At 38.1% G+C, this 27334-nt stretch overlaps 1 protein-coding gene across 2 annotated transcripts in view; it reads right to left on the bottom strand.

The window, feature by feature from the left end:
* Positions 1-27334, bottom strand: part of AGPAT5 (1-acylglycerol-3-phosphate O-acyltransferase 5) — a 52170-nt gene that overhangs the window by 16085 nt on the left and 8751 nt on the right. For both annotated transcript variants that reach the window (XM_047772252.1, XM_047772251.1), the window contains exons 2-5: positions 23477-23546; positions 17195-17310; positions 14003-14092; positions 4048-4138 (exon numbers count right to left, since the gene is read on the bottom strand). In XM_047772252.1, coding sequence (XP_047628208.1) covers positions 4048-4138; positions 14003-14092; positions 17195-17310; positions 23477-23546 — 367 coding nt within the window. The remainder of the gene's footprint in view (positions 1-4047; positions 4139-14002; positions 14093-17194; positions 17311-23476; positions 23547-27334) is intronic.

Raw genomic sequence — 27334 nt, 5'->3', positions numbered from 1 at the left:
CATACTATTTTCTTTATATTTATTTAATATTATTATATTATATAGTACTATTGTATTTATATATGTATACTATTTTATTTACATTTATATATTACCACTATACCATATAATTCTATTGTATTTACATACTATGTTGAAGCTTTCCTTACTGAATGTAACCATCATTTTCTTAAATGATAACTTTCATGTTAGCATTTCTGAAAATACACTTCTCTTTTCCCTAAATGTATCATAAAATTGAGCAGTCTTCAATATATAACTTGCTTAATAGTTGCTTGAAGAATTTACCTATATCTCAGACCTCTTGAAATCTTAATTTTTGTCCTGGAGAGGTTTTAGTTAGACAAAATCTTGACTGATTTATTTGGAAATATGAATTGTCTTTTTAAAAGTAATGACTAACAGTTTCAAATGAGAAGGTAATTCAGAGATCATTAATATGACAACCTTTGAGGTAGACAGTATTAAGAATTCATGACACACTAACACAGACATACACCTTCAATAACAATCCCAAAAGCTTTTTCTGTTTGGTTTTGTTTTCTTTTGTTTTTTTGCTTCTTAGGGCTGCACTGGAGTCAAATCGGAGCTGTAGCTGCTGGCCTACACCACAACTACAGCAACTCGGATCTGAGCCTCTTCTGTGACCTACACCACAGTTCACAGCAACGCTGGATCCTTAAGCCACTGAACAAGGCCAGGGATTGAACCTGCATCCTCATGGATACTAGTCAGATTTGTTTCTGCTGTTGCCACAACAGGAACTCCTCTAAAGATGAATGTACATATTTTGTGGCTAATATTTTTTGAAGTCAAACACTTCCATGACATAATGACAACCAGGGCCTTGAAACATTTAAGATTAGGACAGACAGACACACCCATACCCACTCCTACCTCTTAAACCAGGCCATGCCACTATCAGTGATATATAGCATCATAATGACTTGAACATGTAAACAAGATCAAATTTTTAAAATCTAAATTTAAAAGCTTGGTATTGGTTTGTTTTTCTATTTGTTTATTAGGTCAGATTCAAATGAAGGTTTACTTTAGGAACAAAATTAATAATGTTTTGAGGCAAAACATATCTCAGACTAACAAGTGCTATTAGATTTCAATTTTCTTGAAGAAAAATTAGCTTAACAGATGGAAAAATGAGTTCATTTGTTTTTATTTTCAAGTAATCTCATTTAGTTGTGACCTAAGAGGAAAGAAAACAGGAAACTCTTTTTCTAGCTATACTGTTCACAAATCAATTTCCTTTGTGTCTGGTGGGAAATAATTACCTTTATAGTCACAAGAAAATACAGTTCTAATAGATAGCAAGTTTTCCCAGTTATAGAATTTAAAGAAAGAACAGTTAGCAGTTAAAAATTATATCCATTAAGACAAATTATGCATTTTTCCCCACTTTTGGTAACTTTGAGAAAGAATTACAACTCACAGAAAAATGACAGACTAATAATGGTCAATTACGGGTAACTAGGGTATTATCAGATTTAAAAAGCTAGAATATATCATTATTATACTATTTTAAGAATTACTTAAAAGTACTTGTTTAGTATCACAGAATTAGTGTGGATTTTTAAAAATATGTATATTTTAGTAGCTATAAATAAGCTACTAAATTTATATAAGTAAATATTTATATAATGTTAATATTCATATAAGGTAAATAATCATCCTAAATTGTTTTTAAAAAGAAATTAAGAAATATTAGTATTAAGTGTAATTACACATAGAAATAATTTAAGGCCCTGTAAGGGACTGAAGTGCCAGTCCCCACTAATTTATTTGAAGCCCTAACCTCAGAAGGCCTTTAGGGAGGTAATTCAAGTTAAATGAGGTCATAAGTGTGGGGTCTAAGCCAATAGGATTGATATTCTCATAAAAAGAGGAAGAGGCACCCAAGACCTCTCTCTGTGAGCACACAGAGGAAAGGCCACATGAAGACACAGAGAGAAGGAGGCCTCCAGAGAAACCAGCCCTGACAGCACCTTGACCTTGGACCTCCAGCCTCCCCAGCTGTGAGAGGATAAATGTCTGCTGCCTAAGCCCCACAGTCTGTAGTATCTTGTTCTGGCAGCCTGAGGTGACTAATACAGACCCTAAAACCTGGAATGAAATTACTGAATAAATATAACATAGTAAATAAACCTATTTGCAGATTAACATTTGTTTGACCCAATGGAAAGAAGTATGCCAATACTTAAATAGGAATATACACACACACATACACATGTAAATTTTACAAAAGAAATCAGAAGTCCTTCAAAGCTAGAACACAATATTTCTATGACTCTTCACAGAAACAATACTCTGGGGTTACACTCATTCCATCATGCAAACTTACTAAAAACAACAAATAACTAGTGATTTGGCCAGAATGTCCAGGGCTAATTTTGTCTTGCTTAATATATTTAAATTAATGAATTAGTCCATCACACATTATAAACGGGCTGTAAGAAGCAAAGTTGTTGAAAAACAGCGTTCTACAATTTTTGGAAATCTGATCACTGCTGTGAAGCAGAAGGTGTATCTTAAATGGCCGCTCTTGGTGAGTCTTGCTCAGGCCCTGCTGGTAACCAGGCACACCCTTAGTGTCTGCCTCCCCCTTATAGTGACTGTTCTTTTGAGAGAAGAGAGAGGCTCTCACTAGTCAATACCTTGATACAGGTTCCTTCCCCATGTCCATGCTCTGCCATCTTTTCCCACTGGAAGGCAGCCCCCACCCCCATCCCCACAACCAACACCTCTTCCAGTGAAACTTTACAGCCCACCCAAAGTGCTTCCTCCTTGCTGAACCTGCATCCGGGAATGGTATCACCTAAAGGGAACTTTGCTCATTCTTAGCATATTCTAGCTTGATGGAACTGCTTGTGTAAATATCACAAATGGTCCTTAATAATTGCACCTGCTAGTATTCACACCCTTGTGCCCTTGATTGTGGGCTCGACCCAGTGAATTGTTTCTAACAAACAGAATGTGGCAAAGCTATGAGAAGATTGACTTCTGCCCTGCTCACCACTATGCTATGCTCTCGCTGTCATGACCTTCCCCTTTGTCCTTGCTGTCATCCCCTTCCCCTTTTTCCTCGCTGTCATGACCTTCCCCCTTTTCTCTCCTCGGCCCCTTTCTGGTCATAGCTCCAGGGAACCAAGTCATCATGCTGTGAGGCTCAAGTGCCAAGAAACTGACCCTGCGGCCAACAGCCAGCGAGGACCCCAGGCCTGTCGACAGCTATGTGAGTGCAGGGAAGTGGATTTTCCTGGGGGGACCAGGATCTGACTATAGCAGACACCTTGACTGCAGCCTGTGGCCGACCCTGAGCGAGGAGCTGCCAGCTAAACCACATCAGACCCACACAGACAGTGAGACAATAAATGCTTGCTGTTGTTGTTTGCAAAAGTTTTATTTTAAAGGCTCAAAAAATACTATCACAATGCAAGTGCTTTGTAAATGGTTGTAAATACAATGTAAACGCTATGAAAATAGTTGCCAGCACAGTAACTTCAAGTTTTGCTTTTTGACACATCTCAAAATTAAAAAAAAAAAAAACTTTCCGTCAGTGGTTGACTAAATCCATGGAGGCAGAATCCATAGATTTGGGGGGGGGTGACTATGTTTTTTTTAAGAGATGAGAAGACTGATGCTCAGTAACCTTATGGCTGAAAAAAATGTCAGAATTTGGATTCCAATCTAGGTCTGTCAACCTACAGAACAGAAACTCTGCCCATCACACAGAACTCACATGCAGAAAAAGGTACCACATACATAATCACACACCTAGATAGATTTTACCTAAATCCATGGTACTAGAACATGTATTGTAGCAAGCACTTGAATTTAACACCTCAGATATCTGAAATAACATACATATGAATTAATGAGAAGAAACTTCATTTCCTGAGAGATAATACATTAATTCAAGGAATAAAAACATGCATTCAACACTTGTAAGACATAAAAATCTTCTCTAGGAACAAAAATTTATAAGGTTATTTTAAAAATTATTTTTTCAAATATAGTTCATTTTTTGCTTACCTTTTTGAGCAGCAAATGCTTGACTAGCTGAAAGGACTTTTGTTAGTTCTGGATTATACCTTGTTCCCTCTGGAAAAATCACAAGATACATCTGTGAAGCCATAAAGAAAATTTGGTTTGTTTTATGTGTTTCTGCTGTTGCTATTAACTTACCAGCGCTAATCCTATTAATGCTGAGAGTATTTTCTATGGTGGGAAAAAAATGTATATTCAATTACCTATGACCTTCATTTCAAGCAAAACAACCAAGATACACAAATTCAATTAAGTCTGAACATAACACAGACTATATTTAAAAAGGAGTCCTACCTTCACTGGTAGGTGAGGCATTAAGAATCTAACAATATTTCTAATTACATGCTAACATTCACTAATTTTATTTTATTTTTTAATTTATTTATTTTTTTTTGTCTTTTTTTTTTGCTATTTCTTTGGGCCGCTCTCGCGGCATATGGAGGTTCCCAGGCTAGGGGTCAAATCGGAGCTGTAGCCACTGGCCTACGCCAGAGCCACAGCAACGCCAGACCCGAGCCGCGTCTGCAACCTGCACCACAGCTCACGGCAATGCCGGATCGTTAACCCACTGAGCAAGGGCAGGGACCGAACCCGCAACCTCATGGTTCCTAGTCGGATTCGTTAACCACTGCGCCATGACGGGAACTCCACATTCACTAATTTTAAAAGGTGGCCAGCAGAGAGAACCATATCTAGTCGCTTGTGATAGAACATAATGGAGGATAATGTGAGAAAAATAATAAATATGTACATATGACTGGGTCACTTTGCTCTATAGTAGAAATTGACGGAACACTGTAAATCAACTGTAATGGAAAAAATAAAAATCATAAAAATAAAAGTAGCTTAAAAAAAACCTGATACAAAGCCTCAATTCATTAATGAAAGAGCTTTTTTCTCCCCTAAGGTTCTGCAAAATGACCTTTTTTTTTGGCTTTTTAGGGCCACACCCACAGCATATGGAGGTTCCCAGGCTAGGTGTCTAATTGATTGGAGCTACAGCTGCTGGCCTATGCCAGATCCGAGCCGAGTATGCAACGTATACCACAGCTCATGACAATACCAGATCATTAACCCACTCAGCGAGGCCAGGGATCGAACCTGCCACCTCATGGTTCCTACTGGGATTTGTTTCTGCTGCGCCATGACAGGAACTCCCATGCCAAATGACTTTCAAAAGGTTTAAAGTTTAGACATCAGGGTCCCTAATATCAATACTAAAAGTATCTCATTTGAGGAAAACCATATATAAATTCACAAATTTCCACAATGTAAAAGGTAACAAGTGTTCCTATTTCAAAAGATTCATACAGTATTCTTACTCTACAGTGAAAAACTCCTAACTTCAGAACTGAGTTAAAAAAAAAATGACACCAACATCTTTTCTTTCTGTTGCTGTTGTTTTCTTTTTTGGTATGTGGAAGTTCCCAGGCTAGGGCTCAAACTCGTGCCACAGCAGCAACACGAACCACTGCAGTGACAGCACTGGATCCTTAGCCCGCTGCACCACGAGGAAACTGTGACACCAACATGTTCAACTGACAACCAAAAGATAAAAATAATTCACTAATGGTGAAACGCAAAGGTGGGTAAAACTGCCAGGACTTGACAGAAAGAAAGACAACGGCACCAAACCAGCAGTCATTTTCTGCCATCCATTTGCAGTATAGGGGGTGAGAGTTTCACTTAAGAATGGCCTTATGAAAACAGATTATTTGATTAACTCTGGGCCCTGAGTACATAATACACATATGCGTGATGAAATGGAAAGTTTGTGTGTGGTATTTTACATGTTAAAGTATAATGGTTGTCTCAGGAAAAAACACTCAAGACAGTTGAGTTGCAAGCTGATTTAGCTCCTATTTTCTTGCAACACTAATTTTACTTGAAACATTGTCAAATTTTGATTGTCACAGTTGGCTATTTGGCAGACATTTTTTCAAATATGAAGGAAGTGAGACTTTCAAGGAAAACAACTGACAACAGTTGTTGTCAATGATAAAATTCAAACTTGGAAGTGAAAATATAGAATTCTGGGGAAATATCTATCTACTAGCAAGAGGCTATCAGTACTATCCTTGGTGTTGTTTTTGTTTAAATAAGTGAGAATATTAGCATGAGTATGACTTTAGATAATGTATAATGATCTGGGCCAAAATTTGGAAGATTTATACAACTGACTCACTAGTATTTTCCAGAAAATCATCATAAAATTACAAAAAATTATAAGTAACATAGCCAACTTTGAATGCAAAAGATAAAAATCCAGCTGCCTTGTATTAAGGCATATATTACGGAAAACTGAATTGCATAAATATAAAACACTGCCACCCTTGTTTGAAGAATATAGTTACTTTCATGGAAAAAAAGATAAAAATAAGACATTCGTATCAAATTTTTTCAAATATAAGCAGAATACAGAAAACAAGAAGACAGAAGAAGCTAATAGGAGAAGAGTGTGTTCATTTTATCCATTCTTACCAGATCCCAGGTAATACCATCCATCTAGACATCTAGTACAGAAGAATCCCTTTACCTGAATGATCAATGAGTGCAGAATCCCTACGAAATGAACCATGTGCAAATCTGAATCTTTTTAGTAGACAAACATATGATCAATCTCGTCCAAAGTTCCATCTGAAAAGTTGATGTAATGGTGGCTCTGCAATTTTGCATTTTCAGCCTCCAAGCAAATACATAAGCTTTTCATCCATCCATGTATATAATTTTTAGAACCTACTATCTTTGCCTAATTTAGAAGTTAGTAGACTGTGTTTGGTTATCTTTCCAGAGTAGTCAAAAAATGTAGGAATTTCCCTTGAGGTGCAATAGGTTGAGTATCTGGTGTTGTTGCTGCAGCAGCCCAGATTGCTGCTATAGCACAGGTTTGATCCCTGGCCTGGGAACTTCCACATGCCACAGGTGCAGCCAGAAACAAAACAAAACAAAAGAACAAGCTTGCAAGACTTAAGTCATTCCTGATTTCAACACTTACTACAAAGCTCAAAATTCTCAGTATGGCTCAGCAGAAAGGAATCCAACTAGCATCCTTGAGGATGTGGTTCGACCCCTGGCCTCGCTCAGTGGGTTAAGGATCTGGATTGTCGTGATCCGTGGTGTAGGTCGAAGACAAGGCTCGGATCTGGCATTGTTGACAGCTGCAAGTGTGATTCGACCCCTGGCCAGGGAACTTCCATATGCCACACGTGCTGGCCTAAAGAAAGCAAAACAAAACAAAATAAATATGAGCCTTGGCCTTACACTATTCAAAACGGATCACAGACCTAAATGTAGGACTAAAACTATAAAACTTCCAGGAGTTCCCATCATGGCACTAGGAACCATGAGGTTGCAGGTTTGATCTCTGGCCTTGCTCAGTGGGTTAAGGACCCGGCATTGCCGTGAGCTGTGGTGTAGGTCACAGACATGGCTCAGATCCCAAATTGCTGTGGCTCTGGCATAGGCCGGCAGCTGCAGCTCCGATTTGACCCCTAGCCTGGGAACCTCCATATGCCACAGATGTGGACCTGGAAAAGACAAAAAGACAAAACAAAAACAAAAAAAACTTCCAGAAGAAAACATAGGAGAAGATCTTAGTAACCTTTTAGTTTGGTAAAGACTTCTAAAATAAAACACAGCAGAAATTATGAGAGGAAAAAAAAAATCAATAAATTGGACTTAAGCAAAATTAAAAACTTTTGTTCTTCAAGACACTGTTATGAATATGAAAAGGCAAGTCATATATGCAATGATTTGCACAGGAATATTATTAGGAGTTCTATTTTTAATAGCCCTCAGTTGGAACAGGTTGTGGTAAATCCACACAGTGACATGCTACTCAGCAGTAAAAAGAAATGAAGTATTGATAAACACAGTAATTTGGAGGAATCTCAAAATAACTGTGCTAAGTCGAAGAAGCCAAACTCATTCCCCCCAAAAGAATACAAACTGTACAATTATGTTTCTATAAAATTCTAGAGAACACGAACTGACCCACAGTGATAGAGAGCAAAGCAGTGGTAGCCTTGGGACAGAAGAGGCACAAGGAAAACTTCTGGAGGTTATGGGTATGTTCAGTCCCTCGACTGTGACCTTGGTTTCATGGGTATACTGCAACACATCAAATTCCACACAGTAACCACCTGCAGTTCACTGCACGGCAATCACACTCACTAAGATACTTCAATGAAACAAAGAGCAGGAGTCCCCAGACAGAAGATCACTTGTATGCAAGGTTCTCCAGTGGGTAAGTGCTTGGGGCGCTGCAGGACTAAGAAGCCAGCGCATAAAAAAATTAGCAAGATAAAACAAGAAATTTTACAGATTTTCTAGGCACAGGATGTGAAGAGGGAAGGAGGGAGTAACCACTAATGGGTACAGACTTCCCTTTTGGGGTAATAGATATGTTCTGGAATTAGATAATGATGATGGCTGCACAACTTGGCAAATATATGGAAAACCACAGAAGTATATGCTTTAGGATAGTGAATTATATAGCATGAGATTATAACTCAATGAATAAATAACCCAAAGCTATCCCCTACAAGTCAATGTATAGGTTTCAAATTTTAAAAGAAACTAATTACTACACAGAATAGAAGTTACATTGAAAAAGTAAAATACAGGGAGTTCTTCTTGTGGCTTAGCGCATTACGAACCCAACTGAGGATGTGGGTCCGATCCCTGGCCTTGCTCAGTGGGTTAAAAGATTGGTGTTGCCATGAGCTGTGGTGTAGTAGCAGATGAGGATTGGATCCCATGTTGTTGTGGTTGTGGCTATGGTGTAGGCCAGCAGCTGCAGCTGCAGTTTGACTCCTATCCCGGGAACCTCCATATGCTATAGGTGTTGTGGCCCTAAAAAGGAAAAAAAAAAAAGTAAAATACAATTTGGCAATCATATAATGAATGATTATTAAATTATTAAAGTCATTGGCAAACACTAAATGAAGTTATTTTATGGCCATTACTGCACAAAGGAGGTGGTCTTCTCCAGGAGAGCATATTTACAAGGACTATAACGAGAGGAACAGCATACCAGACTCTCCCCTGGAGGCCCTCAAGTCCCGGGATAACCTTCCTGAACTCTCTGCCCCTTAAGCTCCCTCATCTGTAAAACAAAATAACCTGGTACTAATGCCTCACTGAGCTAACGATGAAAGCTGATAACGATGAAAGGTGATAATTCATATAATCTACTTACTACAGCGCATGGTGCCCAACAATGTTGCATGTGCTCTTCCAGTTAAAAGAGACCTGCTTTAGAAATTGGAGATGATGTGTCTTAAGAGCAGCTGCCTCCTTAGGCCACGAGAACCAAGCAGTTCTAGGCCCTTCTGGAGCGAGAATCCATACCATGAGAACCCACACCATGGGGGCTTCTCAACTTCCTTGCTGTTGTTCTCAAACTGCTGACAAAAAGGCTGATACCTTCTGTAGTTCCGCGGGAAATAGAGAAGGTGGCAAGAGAGGAAGGGAAAGACCACAATTGGAGTGTAGAGGAAAGAGAAGAATTCCCACAGGGCATCAGACATTTCTGGGCCTGCTTCTCCATAATGGAAAACATAAGTGGAATACCTGCTCAAGGGCAGGGCAGCAATAAAAACGACAAGAAAAAATGGACAAGCTGTCACAAACAAATCCAATTATGAACAAGATTTCTGTGACTGTTCATATAAATCTTTTATTCTGCTAAGTTTTCACTTGGAAGGAACCAGAGATTCTGTTTTCTTTAGTGACAATCTTCCACGTAAGAAAATCTATATTCAAGATGTGATATACCATTTTTTAAACACATGTACTTCACCCGCTAATGGCAAATTAGCAGGCTAGTTTACATTAACGGTCTATTCAAAAAGAAAAGAGCTGTTTAAGAGTTTTAAATATATTCAAATTGCAACCAACTATTGAACTGATGACTTTCTATTAAAAATAGACTTTTCTCCATGCACTGGAAAAGTTAATTTACTTTTTAACTGGGTCTTGGTTTCTCATTCCCAAATGAAGACTCAGGGTTGCTGTGAGGATTAAAGGAAGTATGTGAAAATACTACGAGGCAGGCTCTTAAATCTTATTAAGTTTCCTTTCCCGCTGGTTTTTAAAAAATTTACCTAGTTTACTAACCAGTTCCACGGAAGGAACATTTATATAGAAATAATATCTCAGAATGTAATAAAATTTGATTAGCTAGACATCTTTTAATTACTGCTTTCTCTTTAAATAACAAGCTATTTCATAATGAGATGCCAGAATATAAACAAGATAGTTCGTCTCTTCCTTCAACTCCCCAAAATAATCTAATTTAGCAAAGCACAACTTCTTTAAAATTTTTTCTACAATTATAATCAGAAACATTCCACTCATTAAAAGTTCCATTATACATTTACAGAGGAAAGAATGCAAAAATGTGGAGGATACAAAGTAACCATTTCTTTCCTCAAAGAGTGTATGATTTAATTATGAAAGTGCTCTGTCTGATCAGAAAATGATGATAAAATCACACAAATGCACAGAGTGTGGCAGGAAGAATGGTGGTCCCTCCCGCAGAGGTCCAGATCTTAACCTGTGAGTAGGTTTGGTTATGGCAAGGGGGGCTTAAGACTGCTGGCCACTGGGCCTCAGGGTGATGAGATTATCTTAGAATGTCATGTGGCACCAGTGTAACCACACTGTTCTTAATCAGGAATGGAAGTAGAAGAGTCAAAACCAAAGAGATGGCAGCCAGAAAAAAAAAAAAAAAAAAAGACCAACTATTGCTGGCCTTTTTTTGGGGGGGGGGCTTTTTAGGGCCGCACCTGCGGCATATGGAAGACCCCAGGCTAGGAGTCCATTTGCAGCTGTGGCCACCAGCCCATACCAGAGCCACACCACCACCAGATCCAAGCCATGTCTGCGACCTACACCACAGCTCACACCAACGCCGGATCCTTAATCCACTGAGTGAGGCCAGGGATTGAACCTACAACCTCACGGTTTCTAGTTGGATTCATTTCCGCTGTGCCATGACAGGAACTCGCATTGCTGGCTTTGAAGATGGAGGAGGGCAGACAATCTCCAGAAGGTGGAAAAGGCAAGAAAATGGATTCTCTTAGAATCTCCAGAAAGGACCTTAGTGACTGACATCTGGATTTTAGTCCAGTGACACCTAGTTTTCATTGCTGGCCTCCAAAAGGATTTAGATAATAATTTAGTGTTACTATGTTTTCCAGCTTTATTGAGGTATGATTGACGTATAAAATATGTGTATATGTAAGGTGTATAATATGATGTTTTAATAAACATATAAACTGAAATGATTATTACAATCAAATTAATTTATATGGCCATAACCTCACATAGTTACCATGTTTTTATTATGGTACGGAAACTTGAAACATACTTTTTCAGCAAATTTCAAGTCTATAGTATACTAAGTACAGTCATCATACTTATTATATTTATTCATCTTAAAACTGAAGTTTTGTACCCTTTGACCAATACCTCCCCATTTCCCCCAACTCCCAGCCCTGGGGATCACCATTCTACACTCTGGTTCTATGAGCTCAACTTTTATAGTTGCCACATATAAGTGACACTGTGCACTATTTCCTTCTGTGTCAAGCTTATTTCACTTAGTACAGTGCCCTGAAGGTTCAGCCACGTATGTCAAATGATAGTTCCTTCTTTTTTTAAGGCTGAAAAAATTCCATTGTGTGTGTTTGTGTGTGTGTGTGTGTGTACATACATTTATCCACTCATCTGTCAAAGAACATTTCAGTTGTTTCCATACCTTGGCTACTATGAATGAACATGGGAATGCAGATATCCCTTCAAGACAGTAAGTTTATTTTTGGGGAAATATACCCAGGAGTGGAACTGCTGGTTCATATGGTATTTGAGGCAACTCCATTCTGTCTTCCATAATAATTGTACCAATTTATATTCCCACCAATAAGGGTTAACTTCTCTATATCCTCACAAACACTTCTCTCTTCTGACTTTTTGATAACAGCTGTTCTAACAGATGTCGGGTACTAGCTCCCTGTGGCTGTGACTGGCATTCCCCTGACAATTAATGATGCTGAGCACCTCTCACCTACCTACTGGCCATCTGTATGTCTTCTTTGGAGAATTGTCTTTTCAAATCCCTTGCCCATTTTTAATTGAGTTATTTGGTTTTTTGCTAGTGAGTTGCATGAGTTACTCATATATTTTGGAAATTAACACTTTATTGGATAGGACATGTGGTTTGCGAATACTCTCTCTCATTCTGGAGGCTGCTCTTTCATGCTATTGATTATTTCCTTTGCAGTACAGAAAATTTTAAGTTTGATGATGTCCCATTTGTTTATCTTTGCTTTTCTTACCTGTGCTTTGCTGTTATATCCCAAATTTACATTATTTTAAGCCAGTAAGGTTGTGGTAATCTGTTACAGTAAGCATAAATTTCAAACATGTTATTTAATCCTACCTACCAAATTAAGTAATTATTAACAGATTTAACATATAAGGAAACTAAAGCTTAGAGAAGTAACAAAGTTTACAAGGCAGATCTAGGATTTAAATCCTAAATCTGATTTCAAAGTCAATACTCAAATATCCACTAGGTTGCCTTCCATTTGGAAAGGAATTTGAGTTAAATTTGGTAAAAAACAAAGCACAAGATTTCATATTTGTGCTATAAATTGTGCATCTCCAATGCTAACTAAATGACCTCTATAGAGGAAATATTTTTATCATACGTGTTCATTCGTACCCACAACTGATTAAGTTAACTTATGAAAATATTATATTAGCAATAGTTATTGAGAAGACGTATATCTTGGAGTTCCCGTCATGGCGCAGCAGAAACAAATCCGACTAGGAACGATGAGGTTGTGGGTTCCATCCCTGGCCTCGCTCAATGGGTTAGGGATCCAGTGTTGCCATAAGCTGTGGTGTAGGTCGCAGACTCAGCTCGGATCTGGCATTGCTGTGGCTCTGGAGCAGGCTGGTGGCTACAGCTCCAATTAGATTCCTAGCTTGGGAACCTCAATATGCCGCAGGTGTGGCCCTAAAAGGACAAAAGACATAAAAAAAAAAAGTGTATTTTAGTAATTAATAATTCAGGTTTATTTGTTTGTTTGTTTTTAGGGCTGCAGCATATAGAAGTTCCCAGGCTAGGGGTTGAATTGGAGCTACAGCTACTGGCCTATACCACAGGCACAGCAACATGGGATCCGAGCTGAGTCTGTAACCAACACCACAGCTCATGGCAACACCGGATCCTCAACCCACTGAGTGAGGCCAGGGGTCAAACCCACGTCCTCATGGATACTGTCAGGTTTGTTAACCACTGAGCCATGACAGGAACTCCCAGATATATTTTTTGGAAAAAAAATTCTGCAGTCTTTCATATTATACTAAGAGTGAATGACAGGAGCTGATTTAATCATTAATCATACATGCCTGTGAGGACTATTAAGCTATATTTAAGTTGACTCGATAGATAAATATATTCCACTTTGTCTATGATTACTTCTTATGACTTTTCCAATAGCTCAATATGTACAAGAAATCCAAATTTATACTGACAGAAAACAGTTGTTCCTTCTAAAACCCCATCTGATACTAAAGAGGTGCTTAGAGGAACTCTAAGTGGCTGAAGTGTAAGGTTTCAAGCACACTTCTGTTTGTTATTTATAGACTAAAGACACCAAGTGTTCCCATTACTCCTCTTTAAGATCAATATTGACAACCACCAGCAGAGGATCAAATCATCTGCAGCAACCTCTCTGACAGCCAAAAAGAACTGCTTCCCTATATTTAGAAGGTTCTCATGGCCTCAACAAAACTCTGAATTATTTATGACACATGGGATAATAATATCTTCACAAAACAGTTCTTAATTTCTAAGTTAATTCTTAAATTACAATATGAGAATGGCTAGGGAAAAAAAATAAAATAAAAAGGAGCATAATCTTACCGGAGTCCCTGCATTCACGTAGCTCTGTAGCTTTTTCCTCATTTCCTTTTCATTGAATTTGGCACTTCTCTTCACATAGATCCCTCCATGCTGCCATGTAAAAGAAACAAGAGGAAAAAGTATTTATCAGTAACAGAGCCATGGCTGGTCATCAAAAGGGTGACTTTACTCCCAAAGAGTAAATTTTTAATAGATTCAAATATTAGCATCTAAAGAACATCAGCTGAAAATTCTCCTGCTTCAATAAAATTCAAATAAAACCTTGTGCCACATTTTAAGAAAAATATATAGACCTTTAGTTTTGTTGGTAAAAATGCTTTCTTTCTTAAAAATACTTTTTTTTAAATCAAAAACTCAATCAAATGGATCTTAGCTTTCAATTTGCTCACTGACTTTTTTTTTTTTTTTTGTCTTTTTGCCATTGCTTGGGCTGCTCCCAAGGCATATGGTGGTTCCCAGGCTAGGGGTTGAATCAGAGCTGAAGCCACCGGCCTATGCCAGATCCATAGCAATGTGGGATCCGAACCGCGTCTGCAACCTACACCACAGCTCACAGCAACGCTGGATCTTTAACACACTGAGCAAGGCCAGGGATCGAACCCACAACCTCATGGTTCCTAGTAGGATTCGTTAACCACTGCACCACAACGGGAACTCCCTCACTGACTTATTATGGAACAACTAAAAAATGACCTTAAAATTTTAATAAATGCTGTCTTCTAGGATCTTTTTAAAAAACCAGTCAAGGAGAGGAAGAGAGACAAAGGATCCTAGCAAAATGGAAATGAAAGAAAAAAGGAAATTGAGACACAGAGCTCCTCATTGGGAATCTGGGGTATAAATTGTCTTTTTATTCAAAAGGTGCCTTGACCTCCTATTCTTTTAAAATTCCAAAACATTATAGAATCTATTCATAAGTATTCTTCTTTCCACATAAAAAAAAACTCTACCCCACTGGGAATCCTGGTCATGGAACTAAACAACAAACACCTCAGACAAACCATATTTCTTTCCTCTGTGACTTCTGAATTTCAAGACTCCTATAACTTGCCTTAATTATCAAGCAATTTGATTTGCTTGATAATCACATTTAAAATCATTTAAGCTTTAACAGTATGTTCATCATTTCATGGGAAGGACTAATTTAAGTCCAAAATACTGTTTTAAATGTTACCGAAGTATAATAGTGACTTTTGTGTTTAAAACAATAAAGAGGAGTTCCCGTCATGGCACAGTGGTTAACGAATCCGACTAGGAACCATGAGGTTGCAGGTTTGGTCCCTGCCCTTGCTCAGTGGGTTAACGATCCGGCATTGCCGTGAGCTGTGGTGTAGGTTGCAGACGCGGCTTGGACCCCGGGTTGCTGTGGCTCTGGCGTAGGCCGGTGGCTACAGCTCTGATTCAACCCCTAGCCTGGGAACCTCCATATGCCCAGGGAGCGGCCCAAGAAATAGCAACAACAACAACAACAAAAAGACAAAAGACAAAAAAAAATAAAAATAAAAATAAAGGAAGAAGTAATAAATATAAGCAAAAATGTAAAAATATAACCACTAGGAGAAAAGCATCTCTTTCGATGAACACAAAAGTGACATTTTGAGTCATACATTAATACCTAGCTATTTTGATCTACTTAAAATATCACCCAAGAATATATAAAGATACACAGTCATAAACAGTGATTGAATGCCAGGTCAGGCACAGCTGTCATACCCATCTCTAGTTATACACACAGGGCTTTAGTGAGCAAAAGCTCTTTATTGCACTTTTTTTTTTTAAACTTAACACAACAGTAAGGTTCCCAAGACACCTACTTTTGCTTGCAAAAGTGAGCAAGCAGAACTTCATGATCAATTCTAAAGTTAAACCACACCTTACAATGTTCACAAGCTAGCAGAGTGGAAATGTTTAGTTTTCTGATATCTATATATTAATATATATTTTCCATGCATATAAAATATTTAATATTTTATGAATACAATAATTATAAAAAATACAAAACTTGAATGTCTCTTTACTCATATTTTAATTGTAAATAACGTTTTGAATAGCATAATTCCTGCTTCATATAAATTCTGAAAAACAAGTCCTTTTAAAAGAAAAATTTATTTCCTGGTATAAAGTCCACTACTTATTAATTTATTCACTTATGTTTGTACCTAAGTAGTTTAAAATACTTTTCATCAAAGTACAAAGTGAATTTTATTCTCCTTTCAAAGACTTGGGGAAAGAGGAAGGAGGAAGTGGGCAGGAAGCCCTAGCACTTCTAAAACCAGAGGAATACTGATTGCTGGATTAGGGCTGCACGGCCACTGGTGCTGCCAACTTTGGTCCAGGAGATGACTTTTAGATTCACCTATGCTCAGAGCTTATAGTAACTTGAGCCCCTCCTCTTTAAACGACTACTAAAGTCTTTCTAACAAGCATGTCTTCCATACAAGTTTCATTCTCAATATTTAGACAATTACGTATCAGATAATTTACCCAGAAAAGGCATTTAAAAAATGCTACTAATTCCCTTCTGAATATTAAGAGAGCCTGTTATATAGTTTCATGACCTGATGGTTATGTAATTTTAAAGTATATTTTGTAAAATAACATATATTGACTATTTATTACATATCTGACATTCATGCTAAGCATTTTACAAATGTAGCTCACTGTTTTTTATATCCTACAGATCATAATTACTTTTATTAGTTTTTAAAGTAACTGTCTATCAAATTCTACACCTTTAAATTTTTCTTTTTTCTTTTGTCTTTTTTAGGGCTGTACCTGTGGCATATGGAGGTTCCCAGGCTAGGGGTCCAATCGGAGTTATAGCCACCAGTCTATGACACAGCTCACAGCAATGACGATCTTTAACCCACTGAGTGACGCCAAGGATGGAACCAGGGTCCTCATGGATGCTAGTCGGGTTCATTAACCGCTAAGCCATGAGGGGATCTCCCCTTTAAATTTTTCTATTTGATTTTTGAGCATTTGTGTTTTTGCTACTTAATTTAATGATTTGGGTAATCAGACACATATATAAATACACATCATTAAAAGTGCTAAATAAAATTACTTCAATTTAGAATTGGCTGTTAAACTCGTAAATATAAATTTTAAAAAGTAATTTACATAAAGTTAAATTTTAAAACTAAATTTTTCATATGCATATATAAAGAAAGAAGTATGGGAAAAAGTTACCTGAGAAAAATAACACCCATACAACGGAAGCCATTTTAGCCCATCTTTCAGCACATAGCGCACGTGTCCAAGAGCATTCTGCCTGATGGCCAGAATATCAGCAATAATCCAGTCAACTGCAAAGACAGAACCAATTAGTGCCTAAGTGACCCCTATGTGAACTCAGCATTCCCTTCACAGAAACAGAAAAGGCTTCTTCACAAGACTGGATGCAGAATATGCATTGAAAATATTAGGATTAGACTTTTAAAAATCAACCCCAGGTATTTGAAAAATATAAATTATGTGGGTTTTTGTTTTTTGCTGTTTTTTGTTTTTGCATTTCTTGAAAAGCCTCTTATTTTAGGGATAAAATGCAAAAGTCACAAACCATCCAAGTAAACCAGCAGCATGAACAAAGAACAAAACAAGCTTCTCTAATTCTCCAAGTCTAGAAAACATGAAGAAATAATAAGCAAAAAATGGCTAAATGAAACTATCAACTAAATATTCTATATAAACTCATACATTCGACCAAAGGCAAGGATGCTTATCTTTAATGGTGAGTTTCAGGACACAATAATAGGTTATAATGGAATGAAAAACAAAGATCTCTCCAAGCTTACAAGTATGCCAGGCACACGTGTGTTCTTTACATACCCAAGGATATAGAGCCAGGCTTCTAATAACTCTAATTACGTAGATATGTTATTACCAAAGGGTCAAAAACAAAACTAAGAAGGCACAGATGAGTTGAATACAAGAACAAAAATCCTATAGGAAGAAATAGAATAGGCTGTTAATTGATCTTTCAAGCAGAACAAACTTCAAACAGAGCGACCAGCCCTTCCTTGGCAAAGCAAAGAGACAGGAATCACCAAACTGTGTTCAAGATGGTAAACAAAAGAGATGGTTTAGGGAGATGAAGAGGAAATAAAATGAAATTCAGAAGGCAAATGGTAAAGGGTCTTGAAGACCGGAGAGCCAGACTTGAAAATCAGTGGCTGCAAACTACCCTGTTTCTTCCTATGAATGAAAATGATAAACACGAAATGGGAGCAAGAGCTTTCTAATAAGATGGAATACTTGAAAAAAAAAAAAGGGTAAGAACCTGTGAAAGGAGTAGAGACCTAGGATGAGAAGTGTATTCAGGGCAAGGGAAATGAAAACAAAAGGAGTACATTTGAGGAGGAAAATGCTATAAAAACAAAACAAACAAAACCCTGGGAAATAAAAGCCAAGAAAATAAAGGAGTTACAGTAAAGTTTTAACCAAAGGAGACAGTTTTCCACAGGATTACAGAATAACTCTCAGCTGTGTGAAACCCTTTAGGCAAGACATCATACTGGATAGAATATACCAAAGAAGATTTAGCGAACTTAAACACTCAAAATTATCCTTTTGGAAAAATATTTTATTAATTACTATAAATCTTTTTTTAATGTTTTACCATTCAAAAATTAACTCTTTCTTGATGACTTAAGAGTTACAATTATTATATATATAAATTCTATCATGGCTCCCTTCAAATAGAAACATGCAAAAATTTTCTGATAAACAGCTCTTTCTAACCATGTCTTGGAAACCAAAAAATCAAGCACAATTGTTCTAAGTACACATAATGTAAAAGTAAATCAACTCAGAATAAATTCTGAGAACTAAGTATTTTGTTCCCAGGCTAAAGTACATCCTGGAACATATTTGGGGTCCAAGGCTAAAAATAAGATTTTGGTATCTTTTCCTGGATAATCAATTTTAATTGGAAGAATTTGAAAAACGCATTTTTATATGAAAACACACATGGTTAATTATGTGTGTTAACCATGTACCTGGGGTACATCTTCTAAGAACTTTCAAGAGAAAGTGTAAAATTTACAAAATATGTCATGTTTGTAATGAACTGTCCTGGGCTATGCCCTTAAACTTTTGAAAATTTTAGTGGAACAATGTGAAGAACTAACTTAAGCAGTCAAAAGACAAGCTTTGTGCCATCAATTTTTGCCCCTCAATTATCTTTTCCACTTTTTAAAATTTTCAGCTAGGTTGCAGATGAGAGACACTAGACAAAGGCTGGGACACTAACATGTTACCTTTATAGTAATTATATATATTTCGTGTTGGGGCATGAACAACTTAAATTAAGTTTTCAAGAAACATGGTTGTATTAGAATTCTTTCACGGTGATCCAGTGCCATTGTTCCCATTAATTGAGAAGAGAAGACGGAAGGGCTGTGAAGACAGGCCTCAAGAAAAGCAAGGCTTTCTCACCTATGTGATTATGAAGCAGCACTCCCCACTTCATCAGGGTATGTACAACTGAAGATGTTGCATGTGATGCACTTGCCTAACTCGGATCCGGCCCTCCCCTGTGACTAGCTGTTACCACCTCCACTCCCACTCCCAGATGCCCCTTGGAGCCAGGATCTCCAGGAGATTATGACCTAGGCTACCTAAAATGTCTAAACACCCTAATCAGTAGACATTACTCATACCTTAGCTCAGAGAAGCTAAGTGACTGGCCTATAGTTACAGAGCTCACTGCAGAAGAGCATATGAACCAGGGTCTGACTCCACAGCCCAGGCCTGTTTATGAAAGTCTGCTCACCACACACGTTAGCCCAGAAAAAAATAAACCAAGAAAAGGGAAAATTTCATGATATTAAAAAGTACACAGGAGTTCCCGTTGTGGCGCAGTAGAAATGAATCCGACTAGGAACCACGAGGTTGCGGGTTCAATCCCTGGCCTCGCTCAGTGGGTCAAGGATCCGGTGTTGCCATGAGCTGTGGTGTAGGTCGCAGACGCAGGTCGGATCTGGCAGTGCTGTGGCTGTGGTGTAGGCCGGCAGCTGCACCTCCGATTGGACCCCTAGCCTGGGAACCTCCATATGCCACAGGTGCAGCCCTAAAAGAAAGACAAAAATAAAATAAATAAAAAGTACACAGTGTCCAAAGCAAATAGTTAATGAAGGCTGAGAGGAATAATGGCCAACACAGCCTTGCTGCCTCTGGACAGAAATAAGTTAACAAGACACCAAAAATGTAGAGACAGCAGGGCACATCAAGTGAAAACAACAGAGGAGAGGGACTAATTAAAATGCCAGTTCTTTGGAATGCCAGGTCAAGAAAAGACTTGTATGCTGGCAGGCTGCATCGAGGCTAAGAGTCTAAGCTGAAATATTCTCCTTGAAATATTCTCTCTGCTACTGGCATTTCTAGATTACTCAGTTGTGATCTTTAATCTCGAAAGGGTTTTTAAAAAGGCACCTACACATAACAGGCCAACAACCTGGATAAGCTTTTGGGCCTCTGGAACCTCAAACTACAGGCAAATTTTTATGTGCCCGTTTTTTTCTGGAAAAAGGCTACATATCTTCTACCATATTCTCACTGGAGTCTACAGTTCTAAGGTAAGTGAAAATCACTGTCTAGTTATGTTCCTAAATTATGGATTTTTAAAAAGCATTCAAAAGTAGTCTTCTCAAATCCTAGAGACAGACTGGTCAGGTGATTGGGGGGGGATGGGTGAGGAGAAAGGAAACCTTTTCAGGTCAGCTGCAGGCTGACTATGTGGCTCAAACTTCCCACTTACCCTTACAGTTCCAAACACAGATTTTTTTTTTTTTTGTCTTTTTGCAATTTCTTTGGGCCGCTTCCACAGCATATGGAGGTTCCCAGGCTAGGGGTCAAAACGGAGCTGTAGCCACTGGCCTACGCCAGAGCCACAGCAACGCGGGATCCGAGCCGTGTCTGCGACCTACACCACAGCTCACGGCAACGCCGGATCGTTAACCCACTGAGCGAGGGCAGGGACCGAACCTGCAACCTCATGGTTCCTAGTCGGATTCGTTAACCACTGCACCACGACGGGAACTCCCAAACACAGAATTTTTAAAAATCTGTCTTTTTCAAAATGTTTTCCTAGAAGACTTCACTCTAAAGTAATGCATATGGGGTATGGGGGGATGTGCTTGGGCTGTGGGATGGAAACCCTGTGAAATCAGATTGTTATGATCACTATACAACTACAGATGTGATAAATTCATCTGAGTAATAAAAAAATAAAATAAAAAAATAAAGTAATTCATATTAAGGTCAACATATAGGAAGCACACAAATGACAGCAGTGGCTGTGATTTCTTTATTAGCACCTCCAGGAATGTTCAGAGTACTTATTCTACATGTTTGTGCTTGTACCAAAGCTCTGTTAAAAGAACACTATTTCCATTGAAATCTGGAAAAAAGAGAGGTTGGCAGGGAACCTGAACAGAAATTTTGACAGAGAATCCTTTTAAACAGAAAGAAAATTCTAAATGAAATTAACCAGGAGCTCACCATAAAGGAAATTGGACTATCATGAGCCACTCCCTGCCCTAGAACCACAAATCCTTGTTATCTGGATACTGGACTCTGGAAGAAAAAACACCATCAGCAAGACAAGAACAATAAGCTTGTGTTAGTGGTAAAAAGTCCAGTAAGACTGAAGAAACACTCAAAATAAAGGCAGAAGTCAGACTGCTTTCTAAGCCAGAGTTAGAAGCAAACCCTCACTAAAGTCTTGCTGAAGTCAAACGTAATTAAATCAGTCCTAGCAGTCACAACAATATAGTTAGGCAAATACAAAGATACATCAAATTCCTATTCACCCTCTGCAGCATCAACTCTTGACCTAGAAAACTGAGAGTAATCATTAACAAACTGAGTTGAGAAAGACGCATTTCAACTTCTTCACCTTCCCTAAGGCATAGGCAGGCATAAAAGTAACCATGAAGAAACACAGCTGAGGGAGGAAGATAAACGATGGTCACAGGCATTATCAGTTTCCCAATCAGGTGTGATCATTGGTCAGCTCGCTTTTAGCTTTGAACTTCTTTCTGGGTACTACATTTTTTTAAAGTAATACAAATGGAATTTAGGAGGTGGGCAAAAGTGTTTCAAAAGCAGTTACAGCTTTGAAAAAACACGAAGTGGGATGTCTTTTGGAGAACTAAAAGGTACCTTATAACCACTGTTAAGTCTTAGTTTTGACAGTACCTTAGGTGTGCCTGGGGTGAGGGGTCATACCACCCAGCAGCCCTACCCCTCTGTCGGTCTCAGTTTACTCATCTGTACTACAGGGGCGGGGCAGTGGCAGGCAGACTTGGAGACTGGACTGCCATGTCCACCACAGATGAGGTTGATTTTTGCTAACCCTGATGCATTGTCACACTCGAGCTGGCTCATCACACTTGGCTGTGGGCTGTTGACCACCCCCCACTCTCCACCCCCAGTCTTGGTAGCTGCACCTTTCTAGCCAGCTGCAGGGGGCCTAGGCCTGACAGGTGCATCCCCTGTGGGGAGGGCAGCACTCCAACCCCCCCGCCCCCCCCCCGGTTATATAAGATGCTGGGAGAATCTTGAAGGGGTCATGGGATTCTATGTACTATTTTTGCACATCCCTGAGAATCTATAATTATTTCAATATCAAACAATTTTTAAAAGTACCTTGACCTAGTTTAAGTATATACTGCCCTATATTGCAGACCAAAGTCTTCTGTGATGCCTCTGACAGAACAGCACGCTATAACTAAACCAAAACATTTGACGAAGTAAAAGAACCTGTAGACATTAGAAATTAATACTGTGTTTAGGAAATGAATACTCACAGATCATTACGACCTTTCTGCAGCTTAACAATCAAAACCATAAAATGCTTGTACAATATGATCCACAAATTCCAATTCCAGAAAACATAACTTACAAAGGAAGAATACACAGACCATTTAAAGAGACAGTCAAAGAAAGAGGAAAAGGGAAAGAACTATACCTTATACACACCCAGCAGAGAGAAAAGGTGAGTTTAGGAAAATTCATAGCTTTAACATTACTGACTTTCAAAAAAAATAAAATCACAAAAATACAAGGTCACATATAATATCATCACCGAAAATTCATGTTTTAACAACAAAAACAATCCATTAAAATATATCAGAACATTACTTTAAATTACTTCTCTATGGAGTTCCTGTTGTGGCTCATGGGAAACAAATCTGACTAGGATCCATGAGGATGCAGGTTCAATCCCTGGGCTCGCTCAGTGGGTTAAGGATCTGGCATTTCAGTGAGCTGTGGTGTAGGTCTCAGACAAGACTTGGATCTAGCATTGCTGTGGCTGTGGTAGGCCAGTGGCTACAGCTCCAATTAGACCCCCAGTCTGGGAACCTCCATGTGTCATGGTGCAGCCCTAAAAAGACAGTAAATAAATAGATAAATAATTTCTCTACTTTGGGCAAAGAAACCTAAGTTTCATGCAAATGAAATACAAACCTGTGCTTTGATGATTTGCTAAATATATTATATTTTCCTTATTTTTTGGCAAATCTCCGTATAGCAATATCTAAAAGATAAAAAGAAACATTACTTTGATATTTTAAAACATGTACTACTGTGACATACAAAATATGACAAAGTCAAGAAATTGACAAATACATAATGTCATGAATATGCCCTCCATGACTGACAAGTACTAGACTTAGGAGCCTCAGAAACCACATGTTTATAAAGCAGTTGAGTATAGGGCAGGTTAATGGTCCTAAGAGTAAAGCAGAATGATCAATATCCTCATGAGATCTTCCTGACTGCTAACAATATCTGAAACACCTTTCATAAGATACACTGTCCTTCAAAGAGCCTACATACAGTGCAGTGGAAGAAACAGGAGTGTATACAATAGCTGTTATGAGGCATAATGCAAATACTACAAAAATACAGTATATCTCACTTTAAAGAACTATCAGCTGCAGAGCAGATTTGTTAGGTGTGACATCAGCAGATGAGATGAACAAAGTTATGGAAGTGGTAACATCTGAGTCCTGCTAAGGACTGGCAGTGTCAAGGCCAACCGAAGGCTGCCTGCAGAGTTGGGGAGCTAGTGCAGGCAGAGCAGAGGGAACTCTGACCCAGAATATGAAGTCTTCTGAACACCATGCCAAAGATTAAATCCTGATTCTGTAAGTAATGGGGAAAGATTGTTCCATGATTAGGACCCTTTGTATCTCTATACAGAACAAAGGGAGTTCGGGTAAATGATTTCTAGGATAGGGCAAGCTGCAAGGTGGGGTGGGGCGATACACAGTAGGTTTCGACTCTAGCAGTCATGTTGTATTCCTTTAACTGGTGGTGGGTACACAGGTGCTCCTTCCATGAGTCTTTCTGAAGTTTTCTAGGTCTGAAAGAGTTCATAATAGATTTAAGAAATTGGGAGTGTATTTTTAAAGACTTCAAAGGAAATGACTGCTAACAGTGGTATGTTTTTATTCAGAGCATTTTGGTTTCTGTTGTCATCATGGCTTATTCACAATTATGAATTAGCTATGGCTTTTTAGATCTATCTTTTCAGATATCCACAGAGATTATATTTTGATCACGACCCTACTCATTCATATGTTAACAGAACAAAGAGAAGGACATTAAGCCAGTATCCCTGTACATAAATGGAACTATCTCTGTACATAAATGGACTAAGTTCTGGAAGCCAGGGACCCAACTGAAATTTCTTTTATCTTCCTCAGAAAACAGCACAGTGCTACGCAGGTAATAGGTGTTTAAATATCTGCCCAATAATTTTTGTATTAATCCAAGTTTATTAGTGCCAAAACAAAAACCCAAAACCAGTAAACGGATCTATACAGGGTTGAAAAGTAGGATCCTGGTTGGTGAGCAATTCCCATTCTTACCAAGGAGCCAGAATTGCTTTGAGACCATTGGTTTGACATGCTGGGTTCAACATACTGCAGCTACAGACACAGTGCTTCTGGCTTAACTTCCTTGGATAGGATATTCACAAAGACAGGTTGTGGTTTAACTGATTCAATCTGAATACCACTCTTTGGAGACCTACCTGCCCCCAAAGTGGTACTTGAACCACCCAAAAGACTCATCTTTCTTGCTGTAAGCTTGATTAGAAGACTACAGCCTTTGAAAGTAGGTGGCAAACAAGCGATTAAAGGCATTTTTCAGTTTGATTGTGGTCATCATTTCACCTACCCCAAAACATCACACTACACCTTAAATATGTATAATTTTTGTCAAAAATAAATACAAGATTTAAATAATAGGCATTTTCACAGGATTATGGCATCAATCATACAGAAAACAGCACTGCAAATTTTATTTCTATAAAACTAAACTATATCCCATTTTAAATAAAACAAGCATGCTGAAGGTGAAAAGGAGATCACAAAAACAAGCCCAATCATAATGTCATGATAAACTATTCCCAGTAGTGAACATAATCAATACATGTGCTGGTGCTAGGACAACCATCACCCACTATCTGGGCCAGCTCCCTGGTTTCGCACTTTTTGAGGAGGAGACGTGTTAACAACCCAGTTGCCATGTTCAAGAACCCATGAGCAGGTAACAGCACCACCGGCTTAGGAAGACCCCAAACCTCAGCTATTTGGGCTTAGTGCACATACTCTAGACCATACTGGCCTTAAAACGCCAGCTTTCTACTTTTGCTTATAGACACAAACATAAACAGAAAAGCTTGGCTGGAAAGCCACCCCTGCCACCCTACAAGACTAACTTTCCCCACCCCTGAATGGCTTCACAGCAACTGACTTTTTCAATATTTATCCTGATTATCTCAATAAAAAGTTAAACATACTCAGTATTTAAAAACAGATATCTAGTGGGATCTAGAGAAAGGAAAATAAGTAATGAATTCAGGTGGGCAAACAGATGGGGGAAACAGGAAAGGAACAAAATCTTAATTCACAGCCACTGGCAGGGAAATAAATATATAGTTCATACTTTTAAAGATTCTTCTTCACCATGCATCTCACTGAAATAAAAGCTATTTCATTTCAAAAGAAGATGGTAAGCCTCTGACAAAACATAAATTAGGATCTCAAAGTAAATATCTGGATTGACTGCTTCTTAAGATTTGTGTCACTCTAAATTGTTTGGCATTCAACAGAAATAGAAATATTAAAAAGAATAGCCATTCATATTTAAAACTTTAAAAGCTCTAAAAGCAAAATAAGTGAAATGAACTGCAAATCTAAAAGCTCTAAAAGCAAAATAAGTGAAATGAACTGCAAATCTTATTCCAATCGATGTGAACCACTAAGATCTTCAAATAAACACTGATTAGCCAAAGAAAGGAATGCATGATTACAATGTTTACGTACCAAATATAGTGCAATTTCTAAGATCTTCCATTTGATTTACCAGGCTTCAAAGAAAAAGCATTTCACTACAACTTAAAATTATCAAATGTCTTCTGTTCATTGAAGTAGAAAGGTTATCTGTGTGTAAATTTCCTAACATGGAAGGGAAGTAAAAGTTCTCCTTTAAGTGTGCAGAATCTCAAAATACTTAATAAGACAATCATTACTATCTTACTAACAAGCATTTGATTAACTGCAATGTTCTCTAAATTTTAAAAAATTTCTAAGAACTTACAAAATACCTATACATAGGACTAATTAAATGACTCGATTACTTAAAAGCCACCTGCACCTGCTCATTGTAGCCATCTTAAATCAGCTTTCTGGCACCATCTATTTACCTCCTCATAGAAGCCCCTGCCTTCTAACTCAGACCCAGGATTAAGCAATGCCCTTACAACACAACAAATCTAGTCCCCCATGCATCCTTATTTACAAGTCACATTACATCCCCCTCAAGGCCCATAAGCTCTTCAGAGGCAGGGGCCTTATCCCTGTTCTACCCAGAGCCCAGCACCCAGATGCTTTTCAACAGATGTTCACTGAATCAGTAAGTTGGACTTTTATTTTTCATAAGAGGATAAAGCTATACTTCAGTTTCAGCAGTAAAGAGTGTGGGAATAAATACTTTAAATGCATCTGATTCAACCCCTAGCCTGGGAACCTCCATATGCCACCATGGGTGCGGCCCTAAAAAGACAACAACAACAAAAAAGTATTTCAGTCTGTGATCCTTATTTTATATTGTTGATGATTCATCTGATCTTAGGAAATTTAGTGTTTTGTTTTGTGGTTACTTGAATAATTGTAGATATATAATACCCTTAGCCCTTTATTTCTTTAGAGACAATATCTTTTTACTATGTATAATAATAAAGCAAACTTATTTTCACGTTTTCCCTTCAACTCCCTGGCCTACACCTCCTAATTTTGGTTAAAAATAATTTAT

The sequence above is a fragment of the Phacochoerus africanus genome, chromosome 3, assembly GCF_016906955.1.
Source record: "Phacochoerus africanus isolate WHEZ1 chromosome 3, ROS_Pafr_v1, whole genome shotgun sequence".
NCBI classification, from domain to species: domain Eukaryota; kingdom Metazoa; phylum Chordata; class Mammalia; order Artiodactyla; family Suidae; genus Phacochoerus; species Phacochoerus africanus.
Note: the sequence above shows the minus strand (reverse complement) of the source record. Positions and strands in the feature narration are given on the sequence as shown.